Source organism: Crassostrea angulata, chromosome 7 (genome assembly GCF_025612915.1).
Source record: "Crassostrea angulata isolate pt1a10 chromosome 7, ASM2561291v2, whole genome shotgun sequence".
Lineage (NCBI taxonomy): Eukaryota > Metazoa > Mollusca > Bivalvia > Ostreida > Ostreidae > Magallana > Magallana angulata.
Genome location: NC_069117.1, coordinates 41,048,978 through 41,069,492, shown reverse-complemented (window position 1 = coordinate 41,069,492; position 20,515 = coordinate 41,048,978). Strand labels below are relative to the sequence as shown.

The following is a 20,515-nucleotide window of genomic DNA, read 5'->3' as shown; positions in this document are numbered from 1 at the left end:
GGTACATAGAATATCATGACTATACTTAATTTGAGGTTTCAATATTATTTGGTTTTAAGCCCAATTTATAGAGATATTACTTTCAACATTAAATGTTTATTGTTGTCATAACACAAATTTTGACCGTGCGCCGTGACGTCATTTTTGCAAGATTAGATTCTAAATAATTTTTAGAAATAAAGAATTTTATTAACTTTTTTCTTGCAAACTGTTTGAAACTATTGCTAAATTATGTCTACCAAATTAAGTAATGATATGACGTTAAGTAACATAGCTATGACAAAAGTCTTCGTATTTTTTGATTGACCCTCGTATGTATCTAACTGATGAAATGCAATGAGAGAAAAATGCTTTTAAAAACCTGCACTCTATAATTCTAATTTAAAAAGCAAGGAAGGGTAAATAAAACACTTTTTTGTATCATTTTTATTGGATTGTTAAGCAGTTGTTTCAAATGCATTAATACGAGAATTTTTTTAATCTCAATTTGTCCTCACAATTCCATTTATTAAATTTTGAAGCATCGTTACAACAATTGATCAGTTATAAGGTACAATGTACAATGTTCTAGGATCATTCAACACTTTACTATATTAAGACGAACTATAGAAATTTAATTTATTTTGCCTTAATTCTGATTATCATTAGAAGAGGCAATCTATCTTAGTATTCATAGGTTAAAAAAGAAATACTGATTGTTTAACATTACATACATGTAATATTAGGGTAACATTAGGTTAGCGCGGAGGTAAAAATTCATATACAAGCAACTTTTTAAACACATACAACCTTGATTAGTGTGAATAGCTTCGATTGCTGCATATTTAATATTATTTTTACATTTCCAGTGTCTTTGCCTGTGATAACACTACGTATCGATTTTTGTACTATATAACCCATAACTTCAAATGACGTATAAATTGGGGAGCCAGCGGGGTTTGCTTCTTTATATTTAATCGTACAACGGCTGAAAATTTATAAAACATAAGTAATAAGGAATCATTATTTGAAAATAATGAGATGATAACTTCGGTCGGGGCGTGATCAAATCTTTCGTAAAGCCCTTCGGGCTTTATTGGATTTGATCACGCCCCGACCGAAATTATCACCTCATAATACTCAAAGAATGATTCCTTATTCCTTAAATAATTGGAGCATTATCGATAATTTTGTATACTCAGTAAAAATTAATTTTGTTCTGCTTTGCTACTATATTCTTGCAATGAACAAAAATTGATAAAATAAGTGGGACTGATTATAATTAAGAGAGGAAATATACATGAAGAAAATAAGCAGGCTGAAAAAGACCCTTTTACATATCACGTGATATTATTCATCATCAAAATCTCACCAGGTTAGGAAAAAAGTAGCAATCAGAAATAACATTCGTTGAGATACAACTTACAAATAAAAACACAGTGCCGGATAATCATACCAGTGCCAAGGTGACATTTTTGCACCCACCTAAGATGCAATTTCATAAAAAATTATATATACCAAATGATAGACCGTTGTCTGCCGAGTGTATACCCACTTTTATATAAAGTGTTTCTTATCTAACAGGTGAGATATTTATCGTTAAAAATTGATATACCAAAAAGGATGCATCAGTTTAAAAAGGATGAGGCCAACTCGACTTTGTATTTTCAGAAAATCTTTTACACATATATATATATATATATTTCGACTAAATACTTTGATCAGCTGAAGGAGAAAACTTTACCTAAGAGCGCTCGTGTATTTTAAAGACTTTCAATTGTTAGGCAGAGCTAAAAGTCTACGGGGATTGGATGTGATACTGTGTATTATTTTCATTTATAATATAAATCTTCCCTTTAATTATCTTATTTAGAATAAAAGGAGATTATATAAGGATACATATATTAAAGATTAAGTACATGCAATATGTAACAAAAATTCCAAAAAAAATTGTGATCTATTTACTTGTGGCCGTATTTTAAATCATCCTTTTCATCTCAAAGGCCATTTAGTCATAAGCCTTACTGTTAGGGTGAGATCCTATTGACTCCAACTGAATATGTAATAATTGTCTAAAAACAGTGATATGCAGAATAAAATGAGTATAGAATTATTTTTTTTTTAAATACATTTTGTACTACAAAACTGCACATTTTAGTTGTGTTTATTTAAAGGTTCTATAAATAGTTATTAAAGTGTAGAAAATAAGTATCGATTGAAGAAATAAACATGCTTCAATCTGATTGAGAGTGTATAGAAATGGAATTTAATATACCATCAAAACCAACTTGCCATGGAGAAGACAACTATATATCGATCGTTGAAAGATCACACAAATGGACCAATATAGTTACGATGACTGAGTGATCAACAAATAATCATTAGTAATCATATCAGAGAAATAATTAACAGATTTGCAACTGATCGAAATCTCGCGGTCCGTTTTGTATAGTTTTCCTATTCTAAATCAGTATATCTTTCTAATAAACAAACATTTAAAATGTATTTTCATGAGTTTATGTCTTATAAACAATATCAAATTAAAAGAGGAGTTTTAGGAGGCAGTTGCCTACCGATCGTCCGAGATTTCGCAGATGTTTTAAAGCTGGCCTATATATGTTCTATCTATTAATTTTATTTTTCAATGTTCTGTTTCAAAAAAACGTCTAAAATCTATGCACATTTTTCATAAAAACACCATAGTTTTGGGTTAAGATCATTATCTCACTTATATATAGTTCTCAAAGTAAGGTTGGTCCCATAACATTTTTCAACAACAAAACACGCTTATTGCGGAGTTGCCAATTTCTGTTATTTATGTCTCTGATCAGATCAACCTAAAATTTTGAAGAAATCATTTTAGCGTAGAAGTTCAATTCTTAAAACCTCATATATAGTGCTCTTCATTTTAACGGGATAATTATACTATAGCAGTTTACTCAAACTTTTGAAACACTAGAAAACTATCAAGAGAAATTTAATTAAAGATGTAGAGTGCAAACAGAATAATATCTTAAATAGCATAAGTATTTTATTTCCTAATTATATACTTTTTATGGGTTACTTTTAATGATATAATATTTGCTTTTTATAATATACCCCATACACTGCTTTAAATTTATTTATTCAACTCTGCATGGGATCAGCAATGTTTTACAAACGAACTTTTAGGCGCTTGTTTTATATACCAGAAATAACACATTCATGAAAACATTTATACAGTCAACATTCTTTTATTATAGAAACAAAATCATCATAAGAAACAGCGTTTTTTGAATGAAAACTAGAAATAGGATTGGCTAATTGAGAAGTGTTCATGTTTGCATAAATAAAATCTCTACAAGCTTCAATATTTTTTAATTTATGGACGGCTTCAAGATAATCATTATCTTCACATAGTTCTAAGTAACTGTTTGCTTTTCTTGTAAAGGAAGGAGATCTACTGTTAAGTGGCTTCTCAATCACATGATGCCAAGAATTATGACGTTTTAACTCTCTGTGGTGGTACAGCGCCTTGTGCGTGGTGAATGTCTTATATTTTTCAATATCTGTGTAATATTTACCTATCTCACTATATTTGGAGGAATCTGAAACCGTCTTCGACAACTGGTCGTAATTTGTTTTAACGTGTTCTTTAGTTTTATCAGGTATATCACCACTCAGTGCAGGCGATATTTCTTCTATCTCCATGTACATGTATACTTCTGTCTCCAAGTTACTCAGCGGCGTGCGCACCTGAATGTCAGGATCATTCGATGATTCATCATATTGTGTGTTTTGAAAAGGGTAACTAAGTTTCCGCTTATATATGCAGCAGAATATTATACAACCAACTACCGAAACAAATACTGTAGTAGAAGCAACAGAAACAGACACAATGATCGCTGATTTTACATCAAAGGTATCTTTCTTATTAGAATGCAGTTCTGTAATATCTGCGCTCTGTGTTCTATAGGTTGAATGTGTATCTGTAACACTTGATGATTCCTTTATTTCCGGTGTCGAGGTTTCTACTAATGGGGTAGAGGTGGGCGCGGAAGTGGTACTTGCTACAATAATCAAAATCAGTAAATTTAGATATACATTGTATGGAATGTAGTTGATTTTATAAAGGATGTATAAATTATAAAACAGTGTCCCTCTCGTGGTAGTTCTGAAAAATAAATACTTAGATCCTGTATCTACTGAAATTTTCCATATATTGATTTTCATTTCACAGTAAGATTAAACTTTGAGTTACAAATATGATTGAAAAAACAGTCCGATATATCAATTTACTGAAACATTGAATTTAACCCAATTTAAAATCCATTCATTTTTTTACCATTGAGACAACCGGATACAATGTCACAATATTCATCATTTTTGCATTCACATGTTTCATAGCAGAGCCATCCATATTTTGGTATCACACACGTCTTCGAACAGTTTCGTCCGTAGGATCCATTGGGGCATTCTATTACAATGATCAGAACAAAGATGTTACGCTATCGCAGTGATGGACTTCATTATAAATTTCGTTGTTTTTACTATCATGAAATATAACAATTAACAACAAACAAGTATTTGTTATGATGTCGTTCTCATATGTATATGTCGCTGTTATGAAAAATAAATAAGCATGAAAGACTTATGATAGCACTCATGTATGTCCATGTTAGAAGCGCATTGCTTTATATGGCTTTTGAGTGAATGCACTTAAGCATATACTCCTTGTAGTATATATATTCATATCATTATTTGATTTGACTTTTAGATATCAAATCATAAGAATATTTTGAAAATAAATTTCTCGACACTAGAATGAAACCTTCTCAAATTTCTTGTAGGAATAAAAATTAACATATTACTTTTTTTTAAAACGCATGTACATGTACACGTGATATCATTAGTTTTTATCCTCATCTTAATTATTAACTAAGCTAAATTTCCAATGAAAAAATCTAAAAGTAGTGTTGTATAAGAAAGGGTATTGTTTTTTACTTACCAAGACAGTCTTTCTTTATGCTATCGAAGTAGTAGTTGTCGCAGCAATAATCTATTTTGCCATATCTGCCAAAATTGACAAACAAACATGTATAAAACTGAAAACATCAACAAAGAATTGGTCAGATATTATTGGATAAAGTACTCACGTGCCACAAAACTGGGAAGTCGTCAGCAATTTGAGATTAAATAGAATAAGTAAATAAATGGTAAAGTTCATCCTAAAAGATAAAGAAAACATTTTTAAAAGCTGCAAAACCCTTTGTAATTATTTTCCTCAATGAAACTGAGTAAAACACGGAAATAGAAATTTTTGTTTTTCATTCACGAGATTTATGATGAATTGTAAATATATTTAATTATTTTATTAACGGCAATGTTGCATAAGTTAATGAATTAAAATGGCATCTTTTTCCTGAGGACACATTTATTTCAACTATTTATGATTCTTTGAATGAAAAATTCTTGGCTCCTGGTTTTTGAGAACTGTCAATTCATGTTTCAATTAGTTGAGTTACATTGAGTAATCGATATATTTCGAGCATTTACTAAAATTGTACTCACACTAGGTTTTGTCTTTAAATTCGCGTTTACAAAGCATTTATAAACTCGTTCTGTTGCTAAGAGCAGGGTATTAATTTCCTGTTTTTGTTAAACCAGCTATAAAAAGTCGAATTTGAATCAAATTTTAACTTTGTTTATCGCCATACAAACCTTTGTTAAGTGGCGTTTTCCCTTCCAAAGTTTATGTTCAGGAAATACTTAAATTGAATAATTTTTTTTCTATTTTGATATATACTTAAAAGTATGCTTAGTTTTTAGTAAAGACTACAGCTGTGATAACGTCAAATTTGATAACTTGATAACGCCTCTTTGTCACCAGATATTGAAATTATGAAATTCTAAGAATTTTTACAGAGTTCTTTCTTTTTGACTTGCATTTTTACGAGATTGGAGAAGCCTCAAACAACCAACAAAAATACGATTTTTGTTTGCCAAGTTTAACATGACATATTTTACCTATGTTTTGAGTTCAAAGTGAGCAGGATCTAAATTTGTTTAAAATTTGGTTAGACAGAATACATTCAACCCTTCGACGTATTTACACATGTAAACATGTTTTCAATGATATGCATTTAAAAAAACCCATACAACCCCAAAAAGGGATGCATGTAATCTATTTAACTCGTCCCGTTTTTAGTAAAATAAAAAAAAACGTCAATTTCTCTCTGAATCATAAATATTGAAAAAATGTAACAAATATTCGATCAATAATTTTCAATTTTAAGTTTTGATTTATATTTTCATGTCAGTTTATTGCACAAAATGCTGAGTCTACGACATGTTCAAGGAATGAATTCAATATTTATTTGTTTTATACGATATAAAATGGTTTGGGGCAGTTTACGCTTTATAAACTGCGAAGCTTTATTTATTGTAGATGAAAACGGTCATTTGACCTTTAAAATGACGTAAAATTGTACAAAATTTAAACGTAACGTCGGGCGTATTGATACATTTTTGACGTTACTTTTACTATGACGTAGGCAACACTCTTTATACGATATACATTTTTTTAGCCAATCAGAAAGCGCGTTACAACCAGAATTAAATTATAAACGTATAACAGTGTGTAACTTTTCAACAGCGTTCGTGACATATGTCAGCAAAATATGCAAATTTACATTCCATTCAAATTTGACTTGCCTTTAAAAATAACTTCACAATATTTGAAGATGTGTAGCATATTGTTGGATTTCACATTAACTCAACAATTTGACATACTGAATATATATACATTGAAATTTCCTACGCCGAAATATCTTTTTGAATAAGTTTTAATGTGGATGAATTGCATTTTAGGACTTTTCAAATACAATGTATGAAGTAAAATGGAATGAAAAACACTATACGTTAGGCCAATAAAATCTCTATTAAAATGTTTTTGACATCAAACATGTTCGTAAGTTAAACTTTTTGATATGGAAAAAAAATTACCTTATTAATTTCAGCGATTATTCAAAAACTTTCACTTCGAAATAGATAGGATCAATTTAAGAAGTATGAACGTTGCAATTAAAAATGGGAAAACAATCATAATAGTCAGGTTTTTTTTTTTACAGTTGCTACATTTATAAAAAGAAAGACGTTTCAATGACTCATAAAAAAACACCCAGAAACTTGAAACCCATTGTTTTATGTTTTTAGTTTAAATAGTAAAATAACAATATACTTCTTTCTTAGTCTGTTTTATTAGCTTGATACAACAGTCAAATAGTCTTTTGTTGAACCATCGCTAGTATTTTCACTATCACGTGATGTGTTGTCGTTGACACAAGCGGTAGAGACAGTTCCAAGCTTATCCTCAGAAATTGAACTGACTAATGAATTGGAACTGACAATGTTTGCCAGCATGTAACCGTCTTTATCCTGAGGCGGACTATTGTTCGAGTTATGTTCTTCATTTATACTTCCAGTGATCTTTACTGGGTGAGTATATGTATGCTTAACATCTTCTTCGTGTATTACGTCTATATAGTCGTGGTCACTTGGTTCATGCCCATATGTATTCTCTTTAACAGGAATGGGTGCATCTACGTAATCTCTTCTAGTGGTAAATTGCTTTGATTGTTCCACCGACAGGGTGGTTCTTTCTATAAACGGATCATATCTTATCAAGTTTCCTACCGTATCAAAATCGTGTATTTCCTGGTAAGTGTTATTGTCCTCCTTAATTGAAATATTACTGATCGTTTTTGACGATCGTCTTCTCTGTGAACATTTCTCATGAATATGTATGCTTACGTAAATTGTAAAAATCACCAGAAACAGAACACAGACCCCTAAAATACCCAAAAGAACTGGGTAGTATGAGTTTAAAAATGATGGGGGTGGTGTAGTTGAGCCTAATAAGCTGTTTAGTGTCGCTCTACTTTCTTTAATAGAACTTGTTGGCTTTCTGTTAACCGTTGTACTACTTTTGCTAGCAATGGATGAAGATTCGGTCTTGGTAACGGTCGTTTCACCCACAAGGGAAGATTTTATGTTTTCTATTGTTGTAGTGATATACAACAAACCTGTAGTCGAGATCCGGGCCTCTAGTTATGAACAATGGAAAAAAATATGAAAATTAAAATATTTTTGTTTGTTTATAATAATTTTGAAATATGGTGCGTGTTTTTAGTTTTCATGTTACATAATGTATGTGATCAAAGCATGCTGAAATTTATGAGTATATTGTAACTGAGTTGGAAACTATTAATAATTGATTATCAAAACAAGCACTGGAGTAATATTTGAATTTTTATATTTTAATTTCTTCCGTATCCAATTGAGCAATGCATCGTGAAAATGTATAGCGATTAGGAATGTTTTACCTGTAATACGTGGACAACCATAGGACACATCACAAAGACTTATAGGACACCCTGAGCAAAGTTTTTGACAACCTACACCGTAGAAGGGTGCTACGCAGGACTTAGAGCATTGCAGTCCGTAGTAACCGGGTACACAGTCTACAAAAAATTACAATTATTTAATTATATATGGCTAACGATGCAGATTAACAGAATAACATGTATGCATTTACAATACCAACCAAAAATTACGTGTATGTGATAACAGTACCAACCAACACATTTGTTTAAAGTTGAATTCCATTGAAATTCGGGTGGACACGCTGGAGTTCTGAGCATGTAAATAAAAGATACATCAGTGTCCTCAAAGAAAGTTATACATTAGCATGACTAAGAAACGAATGGCAGAATACTACTATAATGCAAGTATAATTTACCTGGATTCCTGTGTCATAGTGGATTCATTGAAACGTTGGTAAATAGTCTTACATTAAAGAATGGAACGGATTTTTGTCAATTAAAAATAAATGGATATAATAACTTTAATCTATATATGCCTTTGGATATGTGCATTATGTGAAACACTTTAAATCTGCGGAACCAGGAAACTATTCTGATACTTCCGGGATTATGTTGAAATATTACATATTTACTTGTATATCAGTTATAGATTAATATTAATATATTTATCATACATATTAACATTATATGTGATTGATGTATATTTATGAATAGAAACTCTAACACCAACAGTTTGTAAAAAAAAAAAAAACCACATTTAAATGATCTTAATTCTTTTTGTAAGGAAAAGACTTCAATCAAAATGATGCCCACAAATTCAAAGTCATCAATAGAACCTAATTTATATGCTTAACAAAATCTAAAATCATGAGAAATCGAGTAAGAAAGTAAAAATCAATACATATTAGTAATTTTATAGAGAGAGATGTAGAGAATACCTATACATGTAATCTTAAAGTAATTTATAGGCTTATGAATATGATCGAGCAGAGTACTGTTCTGTCAATCAATTTGATACAAGTAGTAAAAGTATTGTATTACAGCAGCCAGAAAATAAAGTCCTGCAATCGGTATTAAACGACCAATCAGATGAACATGTAGCTTAAAGTTTTGGAAATGTTGGTTTTGGAAATGCTTGATCAAGTTGCATAACTCAACCTTTTACATTGGTAAACCAGTATACACTTTAAAGGTTTCCTCCGATGAAATAGAAACGTCAAATTTAAGTTACCTTTCTTGCCCTGCCAGCAAATGTCAATCTTATTTATTTGTTGTAAACATATTTCAGTATCTGAAATGTGACTGAATGTCATTTAGTCACCTTTCTAGACCATTAATTCAGTTAACATTCAGTTGACTGAATGGCAGAGCTTCATCCTATGGTCATACAAACGATGAATGTTAATGAATGATCGATGAATAAGTTATTAGTTTTTTATTGATTCGGTTCTGATTTGCACACAAACTAAATTGAAAATGTTCACTAGCATCACTTTAAATAATATATTATGCTTTAAATGTGCAAAAAGGGCCGTGTAATGTCATATTAATGTCATATTAAGATTTTAAAATATTTGAACCAATATTACCTATACTCACTTCTGTTTTATTTGTAATTCATACAAGGTTTGCGTAAAAAGCCATTACGACTAAATGGTGCACTCATCCTTTAATACTTTTCTTGTATAATATGAAAAAAAATAATTAGAATGATTTCCAGACTTTATTGTACTTAATCGTACAACTTTACACCATGATAAAAACATCTGGTAAAAATAAGAATCACAATTTTAAAAAAAACACAACAAAAACTTAAGGAGGCGAGATTGTAAGAAAGAAATCATCAGTTTTAAAAAAGAATATAAAGTCTGATACTTTTTTTCAACAACTGATAATTAAGTGAAGGAAAATCCAATTGTTTAGCTTTAAAATTCGAATATATTTCATTTCTTTAAACAGAGCTCTTCACCTCAAGAATTTTATCATATATGTAGTGTTAAGACTGGAAACGCCTACCTAGCGTTGTATACAAAAATAGATTTATGATATATGAATATTTGTAAAAAATAATTCACAAACATCAATACTTATGCACAATAAGATAAAATAATGATCAAAACATACAAACAAATAGTGGAGTTTCTTTTAATCTCTTCATTTTTTCCTATGATTTTAATTTGACAATTTGATCAAATATTATAGAGTCATATCAGTGAAAAAATATCATTTAGATATGCTATACACGTAGTGATAATAATAATCCCAGGCCTGATTTAAGTTGAAAATGGAAACATTTTTTGTTTCATGAATAAACATGGAAATCGTTTTGACAGATATATAGATTTATGAATACATTATTCCTTATTTAAAAAATGATTATGAATAATAATATTCCATATTTACAAAGTGAAATAGATATCATGTATAATTTTAGAATAATAGAAAAACTTGGGTTTGATATATTAAATTCGATTTTAAAAAAATAACTGCATAACTCAACCTATAGACAATTAAACAAAAAAAAAATGTTTTACAAAATGGCGAAATAAATTTTAAAACCACAACAACATATAAAGAGTCCTCATGCTTGACTTAAATATAAATATATATTTCATTTTTTTAATCATTTCAAAAAGTAAATTCATGTCAAAATATTATCAATAGATTACATCTTTGAACTATAAAATTGAAACACTTAATTTTATAATTTGAAAGCAATGCTCAACATATAAAAAAAATGTTGCATTTCAAACTACTAATGTACGATATTTTTAAGTATCATTTTTTAATTGTGATTGAAAATTCATATATATACTGTGTTAAGCGTTTTTGTTCTATCAATGACAATACGCCAACGTTAAATTCTCAAGTAATTAGACCAGCAAAGTATGACAATTGAGATTTACATTAGACTTTGTATGCTCTCACCGAAACAGGAAACTAATCATTAACCTCGCAAACAAACAAGGAAATATGAATCACGTGTAATGATTCCTTTTTTAAAACCGAGAGGGTCATGATGTTTTAGGTTTGTACATGTATATCATATAAATGCAGGAAATTTACGTACTGATATGAATGGACACCAGCCCAAAGACAACATATTTCTAGATGGACATTCAATTATTGCCATGTACAGTAGCACATACACATCTACAGCAATATGACATACTTACAATTTTTCTAATGAATGAGAGAGAAAGAGAGAGAACAAGAGAGAGAGAGAGAGAGAGAGAGAGAGAGAGAGAGAGAGTAAAGAATAGACTTCTTATTAGTGAGTATACTATCTATTACGATATGTACAATTATCAATTAATGTTTTCATGTTTCCTGACTGGAAAGAAAATATTTACCTATATGATGAAAAATGACGATAGAAAACCGTCAACCATTTTAAAAAATCATAAAAGCGAAAAACAAATCCAAAGCAGAGCAACACGGACCTTTAAAAAGATTAAGGTGGGATCAACTGCCTAGGAGGATAAAGCATCCACTGGTGACCGGTCGCACCAGCCGTGTGCTTATTGTCAAGATCATGAAAAAACGGGAAAAACCCATAGTCAGTTCGGTGTATAAATAATGGTTTAAGTGTAGAAAACGTCAGTCAGCATGTGACTTAATGAGATATTGTACTTTCATAAATTCATGTAACATGGTATACCTACTAATTTTTAATATTTTAATACATCTCAACATCTATAATTAGTAGTCGAATTATAAAGTTACAAATATCAAAGCAGAAATCGAACTGATGTGTACTCAAATTAAGATGTTTTATTCAATTCAACAGGCTTATGGTGAAAAGTTTTATTGACACATAAAGTACACGTGAAACATACTCAATAATTCTGTTTGAATCTGAGTTATAACAAGTACTTGATGATATTTTACAGCAATAAAGGTTACGATAAAAATTACGATAGAGCACAATGAAAAATATCAAAATGTTTTGGAAGTAAAAATATTATACAGCATAACAGGCCGTCTCCCTATACACTAAAGCATCTACTCAAAGCAATCAAAACACGGAATATGAGTTTTGGAGGGAATTTTTTTTTAATTTTAAGAGCGTTATCATTAGTACAAAAAATATAAAATGATAAAGAAATATATAATATCATATCTTGACCTTGGTTTTCTGATTTTGTAGCAAATAAGCCAAAAGCGCCATTTTAAGATTAGTATCTTGATTTGAAATGCAATTAATTAGTTTTTATTCTAATTTGTTCAGTAAAAATATTTGTACATTTCGAACTAAGTAATAAGGTAAAATGGTATAATAGAGCAAAAAACTTCATCAATAAAATAAAGTATTTAATGACACCTCTATAATAATATAAAGATATCAAAAAACAAACAAAAACCAAGATTAAATTGCAACCAAAAACAAAATTAAAAAAAAAAACCACAAAATAAACCCAAAACAAAAACATGTACAATTATTTCCAATGAACATGTAGTTGACCTAATTTCAAATTAATGAGTTATATGTTTTGATCTATTCATTTGTAAGTGTCCGTTATTTCTAATTTTTCTTCACTTTCGCAATGCTTTGTTATCTTTTTACCATGTTCCTCCATAGCTACATATTCATCAAGTTTTGTACCTTTATCCATATCAATGTAACTATCAGTAGAAATCTTTACTGATTTCGGAACTCTTAATACGTTGGTGTCCAGGTTTTCTTCAGCCTTCCTCAAATGAACTGGATACTCTTCATCAATTTGCTGGGGTTTGACATGCCCTTCACTGCTTTCTGTTTCATAATCAGATTTGAAAGCGGAATTTGCCAATGGAGTTTTGTGACTAATAAGTTCAGACGTAGCCTTACGTTTTGTTGGAAGAGCTGTATAATGTAAGTTGATGTCTTGTATTGAGTGCCGAGTAGGTCCATGCTTTTCATTATTCAATGGAAGTTTTTCAGCGCACCAGACCTTTTGTAATGTTTTAGATTTTGGGGACAAGTAGCCACCTTTTTCCGCCTCGTTTATTTTTGTAGGAAGCGTTGAGTATTTTGTCCTATCTGCTTCACTCTGTTTAAGGTGTTCGTAGTCATCATTTATCAAGTGATAATCAGAGGTAGAAGGAACCATTTGGTCGTCTATTTCGCAGTATGTGCTACTATGACCTCTGGTGAACGATACAGTTTCCCTCATATGAACTCTTCTTTTTTGCTTTCCTCTAATTTGCACAGCAATAACAACAACAAGCAGTAATATGACTATTGAGCCTACAATGACGATCACGATAATGACTGTGTTGTTTTGAGATGCTGGACTCCCAGTTTTTACTTGGATGAATTCGCTAGCAGTGTTTAAATGTTCCGTTTTGAATGTAAATATCGTCGAAGAAACATCCGATGAAGTTTGGGGTACAACGTTACTTGTGCTAGGTCTGACAGACTGTTGTTGCAAGGTTATCTTTTGAGCTATTTCGGTAATAGATTCTGTAACTGGTTTAGTTTTCCAAGTATCTGCTGTGAAATTGCCTGAGAGATAAGTCGAACTTTGATCTATGAAAGAAGTACTTTGTGATGTTTTAAATACTCTTAATACATGTATTATAAACATGCACATAAAGTATAATATAAATAGTGTGTCCATGTTAATTGTGAAGCCTGTAAAACAAAATGGAAAATGTGTTACCATTGATTTTGTTTATGCATCCCTCTGCAGGGTCACACTTTTGGTTGCCAGTGCATTTACATTCTAAAATACATCTTCTACCATAGGTAGGATAAGAACAAGTATGGGTGCAATTTGGTCCGAAAGTTCCATCTGGGCAATCTGTAAAAACACATTTCAAAGCATTTGTAATTAATTAAATTAAACTTCATTGTAAGTTGTAATGATAGAAAAACAACAACCAAGGAAGCACTAACAAAAGGAGTGCTGGAATAAGTAGCCATTATTAAATTACTGTGTGGTGATGAACTGTAACATGGGATTTTAAAAGCTACATATACGAGGTTTATGGTATGCTAAAGCCAAAGGAAACACAAAGATATACACGTCTCTTTAAGCCTCAACTGTTTATATGTGTTTGTGCATTGTATTCCGGGTAATCAAAAGCAAAGGTTTTTCAAACTTGAAGCCTTCATAAATTTGTAAAAAAAAAATCTCTGATAACATAATGCCGTGAACCGTACGTATAAGTGTCACTTATAAAAACAAAAACTTGGAGTCTTATCCCCCGCTAAAGAAAAATAGTATATCAATAGTACGAAATTCTGTTTCAAGAAATGGAGAAGAAATCGACTTTGACAGAGAGGGGTCTTAAATAAGTTATAGAAACTCGAGACTTGTTGATTTAATTCAAAAGTCCCCCCCCCCAAAAAAATAAAATAAAATATTATTTGGAAATTATTTTCAAGTCAAACATTTTACAATATAAACGTGTGGCCTTGACTTTAAGCCTTTTTGTCTCAAACTTGTTGCTTTGGTTCTCATATCAATGAATAGAGTCAATATAGGAAGTTCAGTTGCAATACCCGAAAATTTTAAGTTTCACTTGGTACATGTAACCATTTCATGTCACAATTTCCAGGACTTTAGACCTCTTGCGATTCAGTGAGATTTGTATATGTGTTTACTTAATAATAACACTTTCAGCATATTCTGACAGTTGCCATGAAATCTTTGTCAACAGAAGTCAACATAACGAAATATCTGAAATAAACAGATACATAAACATAGAAATATCTCGTTAAGCTAACAATGCAACTTTCATGAATCATGTATCATTTATTTTAAACATATATCTTTCCAATTACGACAAAGAGCACATAGCGGGTGTGACCGGTCAGCAGAGGATGCTCACTCCTCCTAAGCACCTGATCCTACCTCTATCTATTTGGAGGTCTGTGTTGCTCTGCTTTAAATTTGTATTTCGTTTTATGGATTTTTGAGATGGGTGACGGTTTGGTATTGCCATTCTATCATATAATAGAATCAGTTTGTTTACTTAAGGATATTAGAGAACTTCATTATCATTTGCCTCTTTAACCTTGTTAAAAGATACCCTAGAGATTGTTATGCATGTATGTGTTAAGTTTATCGATTAAAAGATCATACAAACGTCGAGTTACCAGTACAAGCTCCATTTTTGACATAAAAGTCTACAGGACAGTCCACTGAAGCAGATGCCAGACTGAAAATAAAGGAAATATTTCGGTAGACGATGATAGCATCTTAATTATATTTGGCAGTGTGCACTAAACAATGATGTTTTTCATAGGTACTAAAAATTATCGATCAAATGCTAGCATATTATCATCTTTATTTACCATCATATCTAAATGCAATTAACAGAATAAAATTCCCTTACATATAATCTAAACTGAAATTTTACTCACATTCCATAACAAATCAATTTGATAAAAACCAGTACAACCAATTTAGAAGAATTGTCCATCGCTGTACCACAGACAAACAGCAATACATCTCTTTATGAGGAAGTTAGACATATTAAGTACTACTTATAAATACGTGTACAAGGAGAGGTCATTGGATATGAACCCACATCCTATTGTAATTCATTATAACATCAGAGTAAAGTTTTATCTCCATAAGTGTTAAGTATAAATAACAATATTTATGAAAGCAGATGCAAATACACACGGGAGATATACTGTGGAACGAATTAAATTCGTGAGGGCAAATGTTCATAATTTTTTTCAATTTTACAAGTTCGTGTTGGCATAATTTCATGTATTCTCGTATACCTACAACAGTAAATATGGCTTTACATCTTTAACCCTAGTTCATAAATTCTTGGTAACACGTTAATGAGAGGTACCCACAACATCCACGATGATTGAGCAATCACGAATCTTATGAGTCCACAGTGCCTAAACTCCCCTTTGAAGATTTTTGTATTCTAAAGTACTGAAATAATTTTTTTCAGGTGTGTGATTCGAAGTAAAAATGGGTATTGAAAAGGAGGGAGAGGGTATATATTCTTGTATGGAAGACTTTAGTCTCGTACATATGTTTTAAAATATTACATATTGAGTTTCTTAGAGACGAGAAGGGATGTTCTTTGTCCGAAAATGAGTAAGCGTAGGATTTTTATAACTTTCCAACATCGATGGTATCTTTTACAATTTTTCTGTGTTTAGTACCAGTCAGTACGTATACTTTGATGAGAACTGCATTAAAACTCTGTTTTTGACTTAAAGCAAGTGCCATCACCACTCAGTACAAATAGGTGTCAAGTAATTTAATAGATATATTTATCAAAGATGTTCCTCAGAATTAATACCGGCTAATCAAATGAAGTTAAGTTTATATAAGGAACTAAATTGTAAACCCTAATGATATAATTTCTACAAAGATGTTGTTTCTCCTGTCATTGACCATTGTGCAATTTATTGTAATAACTGGTCACTGGTTTCTTACTGGGGAACGTTTCTTACATCAAGGTCAAATTTAAATTTAATGTGTACATTAGCATTAGATTACTTATTCTCGTATAGATGCATTAAACAATGCATTATATTTTGATCTGAAAGATACAAGATCACATGCACAATTTGATAAGAATTAAAAAGAGTATACCATTTTATACCTACCTAGAACAGAACAAATCTTCTGAAGGCTTTGAATTTTTTTTTGTATATTTACTCAATCTATTGAAGCATATGGTAGATCGAAATGAGAGTATTAGAATATAACACTGGAGAGGAAAATTAAGTCTTTGATAGATATTTAATTGTTGGTACAAAAAGGAATAAAAAGAAAGGTTGAGAGAAGAACAAAATAAATTATTTGGGTAGACTGATTTAGACTTCAACTCTAAATCATCTAAAATTGATACTGGTGGGGTTTGTTATCGCAAGCGCAATATTTTAGAATTCCTGGCGCATGTTTAAATGCATAAAAGCATTATAATAAACTAGGTTGGAGCTGTACAAGTGCTAAATAAACTTTTGATGTCAATGCCCCATTTCTGTGCTAGATAATTCAATAGTGTAACCCTCAGCAAAAGATCGTTTGTACAAAACTTACATACGGTCCTTGAAATTGAATGCCTTGATGCAAACGACCGTTATGCTAGTAATGCACATGAAAGGGTATGAAAAAGTACAATCATTTAACCATTTAAACTGTTTTTTTATGTCTATGGATGCCTTTCCTTATAATTAGTTTATCATATACGATTATCATATATAATATATGATACATGGTATTGCATGTACAAATCCACATTTAAAAACATGGAAAAATAATGCAGTTTTGGTAAGTTTTGCATATTATAACAAAGTTAAAATTACATCAAATAGAATTACAAATAGAAAATGTTCGATTCTGAAATGAGTATCAACTATGCAACAAAAGATGACTTTATAATCATTTCTTTCATTATATGCAGTAGTTGAGCCAGTAATTTTCATACGGTATACATGTAATTAAGTGCAATAAATAAAGATAATTATGAAATAAAAGATCAAACGAAAGTGAATATATCAGGGCATTTAGTCATATCTGATTTGTTTACGTTACACAAAAGATTAACCGAGACAAACCACCTGAAGGTACTTATGTGAATATATGATCAATCCTAATAACTGAAGTTCTTTAACTGTATTAATCGATGATTGAATATAAATTGAAACATCAACTAAAACCACCCGTTTGAATTATTAGCGTTTAGAAGAGGATATTGGTTATCTGTGAGTGTGATGATTTTGATATTCTATTATTTTTGTTTGATAATGTTTTGGTTTTGTATTGGTTATCGTTTTCTCTACTACTTACACAGAATATAAACGATAGTTTTACAGAAAGGTAATATGCAAATGCTGTTTTACAGACACTTTGTAAAAACATCTGCTTTCACTTTTACTGGAGACAACGCTTCAATTTCAGGGAAAACAATGCAAGAAAGCTACATGTAATCAGGAAGCGATGTTTTAAAATCGGTGATCTATATAAATAAAATTACGCTTAAAAATTACATAAATTCCTTAGCGTAAATATAAATTGAATATAAATTGCAAAATCTAGTGGTATTATTACAGATAAAATTATTATTATGTCTACCAGGAAATGGTAGTTATACATGTAGGTTATCCTTCGAAAAAGCTAAAGCTGACATGAAGTCACAAAAGTATTTAATCGCCATATCTTTTTGATCATTTTCGCCTGTTACATTTATGTAGTATTTTTACTTCTACTTCCTTAAAAAATTGTTTGTCGTTTGTAATTCATAAATATAGAAACTATAGAGAAATTTTTAGTTAAAACCATCCAACCAAGGCTTTCATTATGACTTATATTTATTTAACTTAAGAATGATATTAAAAATTGTTTGGGAATTGTCATCTATAGCTTGAAACTATTGAACCATGTGATTTCCGTTTGGATCAGTGATATAAATGATTTTGATACTAGATAAAAAAAAATGTATTCGTACTGGTCCAACGCTACAGTGACAAATTATTGATACGTTTGTCCAGCAACCAATTCATTTTTTTTTTTCATATTTGAAAGATAATTAATTGTATCATGTTGTTGTTGATTTATTTTTGTTTTTTAATCTTGTAGTTCAACAAACAGATTTTTAAGAAAATAGGCTCGGTAATTTTTCCTCAAACACTTCAATCTTTCGAAGAAGGTACAAAGGAAATCATCTTAATTTTTGAAAGAAAAGGCTTTTGATTTCCTTGAATAGTCATCAAAATGATTAGAAAAACAAGATGGTCAAATTTGGTCTACTTAACATAGCACACGAATCAAATAAGGAACTTGTCTGGTATAATAATTGGTTTTTAAATCATAATCATACATGTATAATATAGAGTGTTTCAAGTAGAATGTGTTAAAGAAATGAACTTTTAAAACAAAATAAATGAAAAATTAAAAATAAAATAAGTTGTATTCCACATGAACAAATGTTTATGAGTTTGTCACACTGGACATGTATTTTCGGAAAAAATTATAACAAACTATATCTAAAATAGTTTTATCAAGAATAATAGATTAAGTTAACGGTAGGCTACTCTCAAACTTCACTTACGTCGTTTATTACTATATATTTTATACAATATAGATGAAAAATGCACCACTCGATTTTAAGAGTGCGTATCAGATAATACCAAAATAAATAATTTAAAAAAAAAAAGATTCTTGACTTGAACAAAAATATTATGTTGATGTACATGTATTTGTAACTATCGCTTGGTTAACACTAAACAATGGACACTTCATTAAACATTTTCTCGAAATTGATAATTGTAGCCCTTCTTTACTTCTTAATGGTAATACCAGTATGGTCCATTTATCGCTAATATGAAACTTTACTGACTTCCTTGTCAAACACTTCAAACCTGTTTATTTACAAAAAATTAAGTAGAATTTGTAGCTACGCCCTTACTCTTCCTTTTCCTTAAACATCATATGGTTCAGAACTTTGGTGACTTATGTGATTAAAACGAATTGCACTCTTATTATACATGGAGCTGTCCGATCGTTCGTTGTTGAAAAAATTACACCGGCTCTAACAATGGCAACATCCTTTATGAACACATAGAATACTGATTCAAAAAAAAATTTCGGATTTAAAACACAATAAATCATACATAGGACAAACTAATCGGGAAAAAAATCATTTTAGAAGAATTGGGACACTTTTATTTCATTTGATTCAAACTTTGAAAATTTTATTTAAATCATTAATGTAATATTAGTTTTTTTTATTAATAGTTACATTAAATAAACATAAACACACAAACGTAAATTTTGGGAAAATCACAAATTGACAATCATTGGGTTGTGTTAAAATAAAGTTTTCTACGAATTTACAGTTTGTTTCATAAAGTTTGTTTCATATTTTATCTTTAAAAGAATTACAGAGATCATTAAATTACTACATAGTTACATAATTACAAATAGAACAATAAAATTTAAACATTATTTACTTTCAGAAAATAATGGGGCTCTTTAAAAATACTATTGATAATCATATATTGATTTGAATCTTTTTTTAAAATTTCATATATGGGAAAGTCATTCCAACAGACTTTTTAAAAAAGTCAGCGATGATAGATATTCAAATCTTGTTACAATTGTTAAAGCTGTCGATTTAGTCAATATAAATGTTACCTAGGGTAAATTATACGTGCCTGAATAGCATATATATGGAATTAAGTCACTGACAAAATAAGATTCAGT

General features: G+C 30.2%; 3 protein-coding genes across 6 annotated transcripts; all 3 read right to left on the bottom strand.

Moving 5' to 3' along the window:
• Positions 1-3,198: 3,198 nt before the first annotated feature.
• On the bottom strand, positions 3,199-5,780 carry LOC128155225 (uncharacterized). The gene is made up of 4 exons (XM_052816832.1): positions 5,115-5,780; positions 4,967-5,031; positions 4,304-4,435; positions 3,199-4,028 (listed from the first exon to the last, which is right to left on the bottom strand). Exons 1-4 carry the CDS (start codon positions 5,204-5,206, stop codon positions 3,202-3,204), a joined length of 1,116 nt encoding a protein of 371 aa, XP_052672792.1. The 5' UTR covers positions 5,207-5,780; the 3' UTR covers positions 3,199-3,201.
• A 1,417-nt stretch (positions 5,781-7,197) lies between these two features.
• LOC128155226 (uncharacterized) lies at positions 7,198-8,930 on the bottom strand. Of its 2 annotated transcripts, none has more exons than XM_052816833.1 (4): positions 8,759-8,930; positions 8,564-8,652; positions 8,343-8,480; positions 7,198-8,063 (listed from the first exon to the last, which is right to left on the bottom strand). In XM_052816833.1, the coding sequence occupies exons 1-4, from the start codon at positions 8,773-8,775 to the stop codon at positions 7,219-7,221; spliced, it is 1,089 nt and encodes a 362-aa protein (XP_052672793.1). In that variant the 5' UTR covers positions 8,776-8,930; the 3' UTR covers positions 7,198-7,218. The 2 variants fall into 2 exon arrangements, with proteins under 2 accessions (XP_052672793.1, XP_052672794.1); XM_052816834.1 differs by having other exon boundaries at positions 8,597-8,652; positions 8,759-8,928.
• Positions 8,931-12,100: 3,170 nt separating this feature from the next.
• On the bottom strand, positions 12,101-15,829 carry LOC128155224 (uncharacterized). 3 transcript variants are annotated; one of them, XM_052816829.1, is made up of 4 exons: positions 15,697-15,829; positions 15,430-15,491; positions 13,988-14,128; positions 12,101-13,854 (listed from the first exon to the last, which is right to left on the bottom strand). In XM_052816829.1, the coding sequence occupies exons 1-4, from the start codon at positions 15,753-15,755 to the stop codon at positions 12,845-12,847; spliced, it is 1,272 nt and encodes a 423-aa protein (XP_052672789.1). In that variant the 5' UTR covers positions 15,756-15,829; the 3' UTR covers positions 12,101-12,844. The 3 variants fall into 3 exon arrangements, with proteins under 3 accessions (XP_052672789.1, XP_052672790.1, XP_052672791.1); XM_052816830.1 differs by having other exon boundaries at positions 12,101-13,830; XM_052816831.1 differs by having other exon boundaries at positions 12,101-13,818.
• Between the last annotated feature and the right edge of the window lie 4,686 nt (positions 15,830-20,515).